The following is a 13,716-nucleotide window of genomic DNA, read 5'->3' as shown; positions in this document are numbered from 1 at the left end:
ACAACGATTTTCCGCACGAGTATGTAATTTACTATTACATAATTTTGAAACCTAAACCAATTTTCTTGTTTTCCCTAGGTGTGTAATCAGCCCTTTCGACCCTAGGAAAAACAAAAGCATGTAAAGTGTATTTTACTCGCGAAGATCACCGGAAACGAGCCTTAACGCTACGTTGATTGCAATCAAGTTTCCTGGAGACGCAGAGAGCAAACTTATATCACAATGGGCGTAGTGAGAGTAAAATGACTTAAGTAATTGAATGGAATTTGTTTTAGACTTCAATCCGCACGATTGATGAGGGTACTCAATAGTTTACCTGCTCTTCGTCTAGCACACAATGTGAATGATGCCAAATGGTAAAAAGGTATCTACCGATCGTCGACCTCATCAGAAGTAGCTGTGTACACACAGAAAGATTATCTGCATTTGTGAAATTTAACGGGCTTTCGGTTGGTTGCCGAGAGAGTGTATTGTCGCCAAAAATAATTTTCTCCTAACTTAATGAAATTTAAATTACCGTCAGTGCCGCATCTTCACCAGACGGACCGTGGTCTAGGGCGAATATGATCGAAGGTAAAGGAAAAAGACAAAGTTTACCACAAAAAAAAACTTGCCTAATTGGAAAGGAGGGTCGCAAGAGAGCTGAATGTTCCAGGGCGCTGAATATGCTATGTGCGGCACTGATTACCTTGACGTACATCCACAACATTATGAATTCTGTTTTTTTTTTGTAGCTTCGGTTTTTCTATACCAGCGGTTCTGCTACTACTTAAAGAGTATCATTCACTTTTCTAAGAGAAGAACACGAATTAACAGACTTACGAAAGATCTACCACATCATAATTCAATACTCTGCCCCGAGCTACAATATATATTCTAAACGTTTGAGCTGCTGGACACTGTCTGAACAATGGAAGCATTATTTTCGATGACGATGTCTATTAATTTTCGGCCGACATTATGAACGAGATAATGAATTTTTCAACCCCGTCCAGACAATCTTGGCTGAGAGGTGTAATATTAATTATTCCCACAGTCTCAGAAAACAATTAACGAAATCATCGCCCGAAATTTTCGGAGACAGTAAAATTAGCGAAAAGAAAAGCGAAATGAAGAATGAGCAGAAACCCGGAAATTAAAGTATCGAAGGAATGTCGGACGAAACAATGAATCGATTTTATTTTTGCAACAGAGGAAAAAAAGGAAAACCAGGAAAACTGTAGTTTGTGGTTACTGACCGAGTCCGAAAATGTAATATTTACCAACAAAAATATATAGTGAACTCGTGACAGGTCTATGATTTCTGTAATATGTTTTCTCCATTCCATTTATATTATTTTTTCCCTTTTTTTTGATTGATGATGATGGATATAAGTATTTTTCTCTCGTTTTTTTTGTTAGTAACCGCAAAAAAAGGAGAAAAATATCTGGAATTGGTAGATTTATTTTGGAAGGATATGCACATGATTGAAAGGTTATTGATTTATGAATGTGCTTTGTTTGATTGTTTTTCTTTAAAAAAAAAGTTTTATTAGAAACCGAACATAAAACGTATTAACGTACGTACAATTCATTTTGATTTCTGTGACTGACACATTATTTCAATATGTCACAGTCACATCAGGTTTTATTTGGGCTATAAATCCGAATTTTAATTAAGAGTATTAAGTGCCCATTCCACTCAAAAAAAGTACTCCGTGAGAGAGCCGTTAGAGAGCCGTGAGAGAGCAATCTGTCAAATAAACAAAGAAAAATTGAAAAAATTCAATTTTGTCTCTCACACGGTGTACTTTTTTTGGTAAGAGGAAACTAAGCATTATAGTTATTTGCCGTTATTGTTATTCATCCATACGCGAAGAGCCCAGACAATGTCAATCTGTATTTACCATTTAGTCAACGCAACGCACTTCAAGCAAAAGTGCAATTAATGACAGCTGCCAAATAGAGTACTATTTTGTATTAAATTTTATCCCCACTCTTTTTACAGTGTAAAATTTTGTGTGGAGCACTGTCAAGTTTCAGTATCCTATTTAGAGCACAACTTTTGCTTGAAGTGCGTTGGTCAACGTCATTCGTATCAGCAGTAGTTGAACGAATCTTTGATTAATTTTTTACCACGGCTGAGTAAAGTAAACGATTGTAACGGGATTTAGGTCCCTCTTTTGAATGTGTTTGCATGCTCTGCCCTGCCTGGTTTCCTTTACACTGTCGAGCTTTTACTGTCTGTCTATGTCTCTGCATCGACACAGTCGTGCTTTTACTGTCTGTCTATGTCTCTGCATCGACACAGTCGTGCTTTTACTGTCTGTCTATATCTCTGCATCGATCGCTGGATTTTTTTCTTTGCCATAAAAGGGGTAAGCCCATATGGTTTGTAGAGTTTTGCCATAAAATGTCAAAATAATAATGTCAAAAGTTCACGAAATTGCCATACTCACGAACTTTACGTTCCAGTATGATTTACCCCTAAAAATTCATACGTTTCGACACTTCTTTATTGCTTTAAGAATAATGAATGCTTACGAAAAGCCTACATTTTGGCGCTTTTTCAGTAATATATTTTAGGTGATATCTTTCTGCAAACATCTTTCTTGAAAATCTAAGACGACGATCACCACCTTAAAAGTGTTAGTTTTCAATTTGAATCGTTTGATCATCTCCAAGAAAACTGAGCAGTTTATGCAAACCAATACCCTATCTAGCAACCTAACTACATTTATTAAGGTGGTAAATATGCAACGTAGCCTTTTCATTTTAGATGTAAAATTAGAAATTTTAGTCATCAGTCTACATCCTTTGTTTATTTGTAGGGTTTGAGAGAGCTTTGGGCAAACCGTTGACTTTTCTGATAACTTCTCAAACAGCCTATTTCAGACAAATCTATTTTTTATTGAAAGTTACCACATTTGTGGTGGTAATTGTCAAAAAAGATTTTTGTAAAATATATCAGCAAAATTACAATACAAAACGCCCAAATGTAGACTCTCATTTCAGCGAAGCATTCATGCCGCTTAAGATGATTGCTTTTTGAATTCGATAAAGTCAGAATGAGAAGAAAAAGAGAATTGCTTGCTGGTTCTTGCACATTTCATCAAATCCCCCAATGCTAAGTAACAAAATTATGTCCTTTATAAATGTCCCCTGTTACTAGGTAAGGTTTTAGGTAACCTGAAATTTTCCAACCAATTTTTGAGGTAACAAGGAAGGTTGCAGGTCTAATTAAACCTGATCACATTGAGGATTCTGGTGCAGGTTTAAACAGTAAATCTGAAAAAGTTGACTGATTTTCCTAATTATTTATTATCCGAATGTTATGGCTACAAAGTTGCTTCGACATTTCCTATTTTCACCTCACTATACTCCTAGTAACATTGTTGCTGTTTTACGATCTTTAAGTTCTACTTCTTGTCTTACCACCTACATTCACCATTGCAAACTTGTTGCCATTTTCATCGTTGAAATGATTTACTAAAATTTCCGCCGAAAAGCACACTACAGCAACAACATTGCCAAACAATAATATAAATAGTGGTCCGAGGATATGCTCCACCGACAGTTTTACCGGCACAACTTCTTGATGCAGTGACTTTGACTTTTGTTGATTTTCCTCAAGGTTACGCTGTATGTTATAGTCCATTAATCTGCTAGATGACTGTTTGGAACATTAAATGAATTGAACGATCCAAAACGGCCAATTTGAATATGAAAATATTTACAAGATACTCCCAGTACCGTTGCAGTCCACTCTCCTGTTGTAACAATACGATTCGACTCAATTGTTCCATGAACGGCCACGTTTTCGATGCCATAACGGTTGTGTATTGCCAATACATTGGCTGCTTCATGACCATATAATTTTTGGACGATTCCCGTTCCAGGTATGACAGATAACTCAATGTACCGTGTTGCATTCGTTCCATTGTAATGGCGACTCGTTTTTGTCGGACTAGTTCACGCAATTCTGGTATTGACTTGACGGTGAACTTTTTAACGAACTCTTTGTGTGGTGGATACTCGGAATCTTCGATCGCGTCGAGCCTGTAACATGAGGACCTTTCTGACGATAACATTCACTCAGTCAATTTAAAATACTTGCCATGCAGTCGTCGATGCGCTTAGTACGATAGTGCTTTGAACGAGACTTTCCAAGTTTTCTATCGGAGTTTCATATCGTGTAATTGTCATTACACTTGACAATCCACCTGCGACGGCAAACCATAAATGGGAGAAACTCGTGGCGGTCAATTTTGTGATATAGTCCACAGCACTGCTTCTAGCATGAACATAGAAAATATTCGGAGGAAGTAGGCGCTGCGTTTCTGTTGTAGAGACAGATGACTCGTTTTCGTTGTACAAGTTTTCCTAGCTCATTTCACTAAAACCTCCAAATTTGACACTTTTCAATTCAGTGTTCATGCTAGTAGCAGTGCTGGGTCTAGTCACAATACTCACCACAATACAAATTGCCGATGTTAAATGCAAACGAAAGTATCGCAGTAAAGACAGCAATGTTCGACAGAAACTTTGTGTTGATTGAAACACATTGAAAAATGCTCATTTTGAAAACGGCATAAATCGAATCGAATAAACCGAATGCCTCCTGCCCGTCTACACCATTGTCGATTCTTGTCAGCATGCCATTCACAAAGAACAAAGTCAAAGCAGCAATCAAAAACGAACTCATAACAAAGCTCCAAATATAACCGGGAAACGGTAGAATCGGAGTTTGCCAATACGGCAACGGCAGTGGTATCGGTATAATTTGCGTGGCAGTTGCTTTTTGAATGATTGGCGAGTATTGAGAGAATTTATATGGAGCCGCCCATAAATACAATGCTGCCACCGTTAAGTTTGCATCTCGCATTACCAGAGCGCCCAGCAAACCGTTACCCGTCTGGTTATCATATACTTCGCCCCACGTAGCTTCGTCATAGTCCAAACGAGCTGTAAGTGTACAATTGTACCGTCTACAGAATTCCAATATAATCAAACACTCTTGACCGTCCAAATTAATCGGTCGAGATTCGTTGGAATTGAACAGTTGTGCATTGCCAGAACCAGAAGGCTATATGACGAATAATTACTAAGGTTGATTGGCCCAAGGTGAACAAACAACGGTTTACTTACAACACGTTCGTAATATGAAAACGGCGGATAACTCATAAATGCACCAGTCACTGGCAATCCATTCAGGTCAGTTATTTTCGGTATTATTTGCTTGTTGTATTCAAAGGAAAGGTTTCCAACGAAAAATCGATTGTGCTTTAGAAAATACGATTCGAATGGATATGCTGACCAAACACATATCCATTCGTTATTAACATTTGGTTGTAAAAGCAGCGTCAAGGGTAGCTCTACGGAAAAATGATGGAATTTCATATCAAAAATATTTGAATGAAAAATCCAATCGCATACCATTTATCACTATTTGGTGCGTTAAAATGTCCATTATATTCTGGTGCGATAACACCCTTTCTGTATCAGCCACCACCAGCACCTTCTTCTCATATTTCTGATCCACCCAATCATGTATTTGGCGAAAGTTATTCAGAAACGGCGTTACACATTCCTCACTAACTACAAAAAACTGAACATCAATAGAATTAGAATGCGTGCAGTCAATTTGAATATGAAACGTGCATTTGCTGCAATAACGGTTTTTAACGGGAATGCATGACCTATCAGAATTTGATCTCTCACTTATTTCAGCACATATTTCCCATTTATGGATGAAATAGTGTTGTATCCAACAGTGTGCTCGACCAAATACGTTTGTGTTGTTGATATAGATACGTGACAGTAACACAGATACGTAATTTACATGCCACATGCATCGAAAGCTGTACTTTTCATGTTTCAAACACTTCTTTCGACGCCCGCAGCATGCAAAATCCATTCCAAAACTAGAAATAAAAGTTGAAATTTCTCATTTTCGTGTGTTTATTGATCTCGGCTTCGTCTCCTCGTTCAACTTTTTATCCCTAGTTATGTAAAAAGCTCTCTGCACTTCTCAAATATCTTGAGTTTCCAACAATATTTCGTGACAATCCCCTCCACAAATTTCTCGAAGAAAAACATGGTCGAAGCTGCTTTAAGCTCAGGTTTCCACTCATTTAATAGGCGTCGGTGCTTTGCTGAAAAGCATACATTTAGGCGTTTTTTAAATACTGGATTTTAGTTTACTTTTGACAGTATCTTTCGACCAGAATTCTTTTTTCAAAAATATAGGACCGCAATAACCAAAGTATATAAACACTGAAGGTAATGCAAATCCACAGTTACACACGGATCCAAACTTTCAGGTGAATTTTAGCTCTGTCATGTTGCACACGTATTGAATTCGTTTGCGTCAAGTTGCATCTAGTGGTAAATTTGGAACTATTTAGCGGCGTTATGTTGCGCACGTATTGAATTCGTTTGCGTCAAGTTGTATTTAGTGGTGAATTGAAAGGATTTAGGGCCGTCATATTACACAAGTCTAAGTTAGACAACATACGAAAATGAATTCACCTGAAAGTTTGGATTCGCAATTTCTCTGATCCGCTGAGGGTCTGCATTACCTTCAGTGTTTACATACTTTGGCAATAACGACCACGAACGCATTAGCTCGCAACAGAAAATAGTTGTAGCAGCATGACCAGCTCTGAGAAAACTAAGCAGTTTATGAAACTTTCGCCAAACTGCTCACATTTCTCAGAGCCTGTCAAACTACTACAACCAAAACAAATTTAATTTTCTGTTGAAAGCTAACACATTCGTGGTCGTTATTGCAGTCGCACATTTTTCAAAAAGGATTCTGATGAAAAGATATTATGAAATACGAGATACACAAATGTAGGCTATAATTTTAGCTAAGCACCGATGCCTCTTAAATCGCAAGCCCGAAAATTCTCGTGCACAATTTTTCCATCACAAACAACGGACCATCCATAAATTACGCAATGTTTTTTCAGATCTGCCATCAAAATGAAGCCTATATTCTACCATAAAATAAACTGTTCGAGAATGTTAACCGTGGAAGCGTTATCAGTTACGAGGGATGAAATAGTAAACGTACGTTGACGATTCCACCAATGTTCCACTATTATACCTACTATACCTAGAACATAGTCTTAACTTTGCAAAGCGTGTATTTTTCGCACAATTTCTGAAATTTCATAAGATGATATTTCGGTCAACATGGATTCAATCCACGCCATTAGTGCGGCAACAGCTTACGCCTGATTGAGCTTTTCTCAAAGTATGTAAACACTGAAGGTAATGCAGTCCCTCAGCGGATCAGAGAAGTTGCGAATCCAAACTTTCAGGTGAATTCATTTTCGTATGTTGTCTAACTTAGACTTGTGTAACATGATGGCCCTAAATCCTTTCAATTCACCACTAAATACAACTTGACGCAAACGAATTGTATATGTGTGCAACATAACGCCGCTAAATAGTTCCAAATTTACCACTAGATGCAACTTGACGCAAACGAATTCAATACGTGTGCAACATGACAGAGCTAAAATTCACCTGAAAGTTTGGATCCGTGTGTAACTGTGGATTTGCATTACCTTCAGTGTTTATATACTTTGGCTTTTCTCTCCTTTGTTCATATGTGTCAGTTTTTTGATTTGATGATTTTGTATGAAACTGAAAACTAAAAGTGTGATATTTCTGTTAGGAAAGCCGCTTACTTCTTTTTTTTTGGTCCTAAATGTTTAAAAAAGTGATTAGAATCGAGTGACAATTGCAGTTTGTGTAAAATTATTTTTTCATTTTATTATTCTGCTAATGCTATTTGATTCTTATCACTTTTTTTAAACATTTCGGACCAAAAAAATAAAAATAAGCGGTAAAAAACTGACATTTATGAACAAAGGAGAGAAAAAAGCTCAGTAAAAAAATATCTGAACGGTCAGTTTGACATGAAGAAAAAAAGAATTGCACTTTGTTTGGCTCGAATCCTTTAAGTCGAAAATTAATTATTTTTGATTATTTCATACATTATGACATTACGATATTTTTTTGACAGCCATTGGCTTCAATTTTTTTTTCAAAAATGTCGTCATACGCATTCTATCCAGCGAGGCGGATGCAACGCCCTCTGTTATCATTTCTCTGGTTCGATCAAATATATAATGAAATCATAGCACTGTTCCTAGCATTAATACAGAAAATATTTGGAGTCATGCTTTCTTTGTGTAAGTTAAAACTCAGAAGCAACGCAATTCAAGCAAAAGTGATAATAGCCACTAGCCAACAAAGGTCTTCTAGCCTGATTCGTCAGATGCCAAATTGAGTACTATTTTGTATGAAATTGTTCTTTACAGTCTTTTACATTTGTTTGATACTGTCCAGTTTCAATACCACTCATGATTGAAGTGCGTTAACAAAACACATGCAAGTGTACATCCATACATGGATCAAAATTTGGAGGCGAATTGACGTCTTACATCCGAGCGTTAATGCTAGGAATATTGCTATGATTGATCTGTTATAATAAACAACATTTAGAATGAATTATAATTTCCCGAATTTCGAGAGTTGAATCCTGTTTTTTCCTATGTGTATAACATACAACAAGGTTATATTGCAGGAGATGTGGTGTTTTTGAGAATGTTAATAAGATTTGAGGGAGAAAAAATAGCTAGTGGCAGACATCATGACACAATTTTTTCTATAAGTTGTCGTTGAACGAATACGGGCACTACAACGATTAAGCTATAAGCCCTTTACATACATACTTACCGAGCATCCGGCAGCAACACCATGTTGCACTTGATTTATGAAAACGTTTTCATGACAATCACCTCTGACAGCAGGTAAGTGGTTCAAATGTACTTCGTTATGATGACTGTTTCCATCAGTTATTACACATGTAGCATGAGAATTTATTTCCAGTCCTGTGATAGACGACGAAGATTTTTATGAGACGTAATGGTACTGACTTTTGCACTGTTCCGTGCAATAATTTTCACAAATTAAAACGTTGAAAAGAACATTATTAAGACAGCATTTAATCACAGCGAAGATGAATGGATGTCTTAAATGTATTCCATACAATGATAGAAATTACATATTTACGGAGCGACGAAGAATAATATTTTCTGTCGCAAATGTTCCGTCCGTTGGCGGACTCACCGATTTTATCTAATAACACACCAATCGCGTACTGGAGAATTAGTGACGTTGTTATATTTCGATGTGCGCTGAGCATGACGACTGATAAATAAATATTGAAACAATATTGCCGACCGACGCTTAATGGAACTGGAATTAAGCTATGAAAAGCTCTCATAAATTATTTTCATTATGCATTTTGCTGAAAGAACTATATTACAATGCCTTGTTGACAAGGCAGTTAAGTTGAACTGGTTGATAAACATGATGATTGGCTAACATTGATGATTTTCTGTTGACTAAAAAATTCAAATTATCGATGATCGACTTACAACAATACAAATCGCATAAATAAATTGGAATCATTAAATGATTGGTCCCATTTGATATTGCATGAAACGTAATTGGTTGGTGTTACATACGATGTCCACAAGAAAGACTCTAATATTTAAATTGATAACCAATCAAATTCAAGTCGTGTAAAGTTAACTCTCTTAGTAGGTCGACTTCAGGTTCATTCTGAGACAAAGCCGAGGTCAATAATTACACGTAAGCGTTTTCCTAGTTATTTCTACTTGTATGTGATGGTAGGCCTGCAGCCATTTCAACGATATCAAAAATTGAAAACTTTGAAGTGCTAAAACGTTTCAAAACGATGAGAAAAACGACCCCAATTTTTTGTTCGACGATCTAATGCGATTTAGCACTGAGAAGGCGCTCTTGAAATTTCCATATAAGGGTTGCATCTGGGACGATTGATTTTTTCAGAAAAATTAAAAATTCTCTCAGAAACTGTCCCCAGTGCTAAATCGCGTCAGGTTACCAAACGAAAACATAGCTAACGCCGACCCGTACGAAACACCTATTCGTATCAAAAGCCTTTAATGCGAAACTCTTCATTTCTCTTACTTCATTTTCTTCTCTGCTGAAAAACTATTCTCCCTTTAAAATCACTTACATTATCCACTCTTTGCCTTGTTATCATATACAACTAAATTGCCGGAGGCAATATAGACAGCCCCGTACGAAGACAAATTTCATAAATTCCTATTTAAACAGCTATATACCGCTATATTTAACTATATTTCACTGTAAATAAACATTTCACAGATAAATATATGCTATTATATAGCTCTATATGCCTGTATATAGCTCAATATAGCTGTATATAGGTATATATAGATGTCCATATATGGAATCCCTGAAACCCCTCACACTTAACACATTATTTCCATGTTATCAGAAACTCTCTTAGTATCATTTTCCCCAAGATACTTCAATTTTACTAAAATCCAATATGGCCGCCGGCAGCCATTTTGTTAGGAAACCGAAAATAGTACCGACGCTTTACATTCGTTAATACCTTTCAAACAAAAAAAAATTCATGAAATTTGGTCAAAATTTACTCGAGATATTGACAAAATACTCCACGTTCACTGTACGGCCGAGTAGCCAGATAAGAGCTCACTCCAAGAGACCTAGCTCACGCTCCGGAGAACATAATTTCATAAACTTTTTTTTCCCTGATTGGTACGGTCAATACCTATCTAATAAAGCTAAAACGAACGAAATATGTTCAAATGTGGCCGACCTACAAGCAAAAACTGCTTGCCGCCCTGTGCCTGTTCCACACCAAGGGGTCTAACTCACGAGTCGGTCATCCGATTTCCATAAATTTTTTTTTTGTCGATCGGTATTGTAAATACCTTTTATTTGACGTATCACTTACAAGTTTAACGTTTAAATGTCCGGAGATATCTTCGAAAAACCGTAAAGCACTTATTGGGCCACAGCTCGGGAGGGGTCGATCCAAAATCACTCATCTTCGAACTTAGCCTGTCTTTTGACATTACCAAACGGGAAAAAAAAGAATTTTCAAAATCGGATGCGTTTTACTCAAGTTATCGTGCAGACAGACAGACGGACAGACGGACATTTTTTTTTCGCGGATTTGGCATCTCTAGACAACCACAATAGGTTTCCCCTTACTCAGGGAGTCCAATTCGACGTGTTACAAACGTATGCGTAAACCTATAAGACCCCAGTACTTCGTACGGGTCTAAAAATACGGGTCCTTTTTTCATCGTTTTGAAATGTTTTAGCACTTCAAACCCTTAATTTTTTGACATCGTTGAAATGGCTGCAGGCCTAAGATATTGACTAGCAAGCGATAGAAAATTGAAATGTCAATTTTTCGCGTTAGTTTTGTTGATCCGAGACGAAGCCGAGGTCCGAAACGCACGAAAACGAGAGGTTTCACGTTTCTCCTAAGTTTTGTAATAAAGTCGTGAAATTCGATGAAAAGAACGACCTTTGACCTGCAAGCAAGTAACTAACTATTATGGTCCGCCTTCTGTGTGTACACCCTTTTTTTTTCTTTCTTTCGAGACCTCACTAACAGCCTTTTTAACAGCCAATAAACAAGTAAGTGCAGTCTGTACCACCGGCTTAATGGTTCGTCCGAACCACACCTCGAAATATGATCATGGTCACAGAGGAAAGTTAGGGATATCTCGCCTAAATGTAGTTTAGACGTCTGCACACAAATTCATCGTATTTGGGCAACGCACTCCAAGAACAGGCAAAGGATCAGACTTTAGTAATTGTCATTTAGCCCCCTTTTTTTGTATGGAACGTCCGTACCGCAGTGGCACATAAAACCTTGAATTTATAAGTAACATTTTGGATTACTGCGTCGTGTATTTGCATTCACTGTGAACCTATAAGAGTAATTACACCTAGAGAGGAAACTTCGAAGAAACTAACGTAAAACATCGACATTTTTAAAGTTAATAATTTTGTAAGATCTGGCCAGCGTCTGTGGTGGAATGCATCTTCATTCTATACTATAACAGTAGACAGAATAACATGAAATTTCGCTTGTAATGACTAAACTTGAACTCTAAGAGTAAGAGTAGTGCCTCGATGTCGGGTTATTAGAAATGTGTAGTCAGTATCAGCATATATGTACAATCGGGTACATAACAGTATATTACTTCCGAGGTTCCAAGTTGTGTATTTGATAAGTGTTGCAGCCCGACCAGAAGGGGAGGGCTGTATTCCCCACTTGTCGTATGCGTTCAGCAACAGCAGTGATGTCAAGTGACTCTTACGAGCATACACAGCATAGTCAACTTACCGGGCGCTGATGTGATAATGTACTATTACAGGGATTGACCAGACGATGGGTAAAGCTACGTTCACCAGTCGTTATTTAACTTTTCCTTTTCCCGTAACCATAACAATTGATCAAAAGTTTTCCTCGAACAGGACACGCAGAGATAGCATAGCATGAACACTTTACCTGTCATTAGTTTTCACACACATAAAAAATGGTGAAAATAAGGAATTGACTGATTTGAAAATAAGTTGAAAGTGCTAAATAAATCAACGTTTAACAGAGAAGGGGTGTCATGTGCGCTTCTTCTTATTTCCATTGATATTTTATCATGTTTTTGTTGTACAACTCTAAAAGAAAATAAATGTTCATCCGAGTGAACAAACCGTGAAGCGTGAAGAGGTAAATCCATGTTATCTCGCCCGCATATTTAATGTACCCTGACAAATTCAAATTTATAAGGCGTGCTGTTTGTTATGAATATTGTAATGTTTTGCTGTTTGTGTTGTGTTTGTGTTTTGTTTTATTGATATCATTTTGTGCCACTACAGCATGATTATTGGTTTTCTTACAATATAAATGCGAATACCAAGGAGAAATGGTAATTTTTGGGCAAAAAAGTTTGCGACAATTGTCACGAGAACCCTTACTCAATGAACGTTAGCAATTTGAAATTTATAGAGCGTCAATTGTGACCGAGAAGGTTGAATGGGAAAGAACTAATTCAAATCGAAAAAAAAAATGAAAACCTCATCTCGACAAAACTTTAAAAATTAACGAGAACAACGTTCTTTCACATCCCGATTCATTTTTTTACGATCAACAATATTTGTAGTATTTCTCCCGGCCACTATCTTCTAAGAGCCAAGGGGAACAAACTCACAAATTTAAGTGCACAAGCTTCTCAAGAAATTTCCCAGAATTTTCTTACAAATTTCAAAGGATTGATCTTCAATATGTAGGACTTCCTACCGATTACTGGAGACTTTCCCGTTATTTACCAAATGTCCTCAAATTTTTAATGAGAATTCAAAGTGTGTGTGTGTGTACTACAAAGAACTTTCTATACATTTATATGCCCCTCGGTTATTACATTCCTTTTCATCAGATTATATCTAGAGGATTGGCATTGGCTTTGTGCTGCTATAAAATGTTCGTTTCGAAATTTGTTTTTTTTTTTAAGTAAAAACTGCTTTGGTAGTTCAACGAAGAGTGCTGTCTTGAAAAGCAATATTTTTTGGTTGAACCGACGAGCCAATTTAGAATCGAGATATGGGTTTCTTACGCCTTACGGGCTATTTGGTTCTTAAAATATTTTGAGAGAGAGAAAAAAACCAGACTCGAAATCACTTCTGCACGCATTTTATAAAATTTCATTCGGTTGAACCTGCAGGTCATTTCAGTCATTTCGTAAGTGGTGTGTATAAGTGGGAAAAAAATAACACAAAAAAATGTGGGATATGTTGAATTGGAAATAATAAAAAAAATGTAAT

General features: G+C 36.9%; 1 protein-coding gene across 1 annotated transcript; it reads right to left on the bottom strand.

The window, feature by feature from the left end:
• Window positions 1-3,644: 3,644 nt before the first annotated feature.
• Window positions 3,645-9,202, bottom strand: LOC119078161. The gene is made up of 6 exons (XM_037185636.1): window positions 9,127-9,202; window positions 8,734-8,888; window positions 5,416-5,587; window positions 5,128-5,354; window positions 4,877-5,065; window positions 3,645-3,995 (listed from the first exon to the last, which is right to left on the bottom strand). The coding sequence occupies exons 1-6, from the start codon at window positions 9,200-9,202 to the stop codon at window positions 3,645-3,647; spliced, it is 1,170 nt and encodes a 389-aa protein (XP_037041531.1).
• Between the last annotated feature and the right edge of the window lie 4,514 nt (window positions 9,203-13,716).

This window comes from Bradysia coprophila, unplaced genomic scaffold (assembly GCF_014529535.1).
Source record: "Bradysia coprophila strain Holo2 unplaced genomic scaffold, BU_Bcop_v1 contig_24, whole genome shotgun sequence".
NCBI lineage: Eukaryota > Metazoa > Arthropoda > Insecta > Diptera > Sciaridae > Bradysia > Bradysia coprophila.
This window is presented reverse-complemented; position numbering and strand designations above follow the sequence as displayed.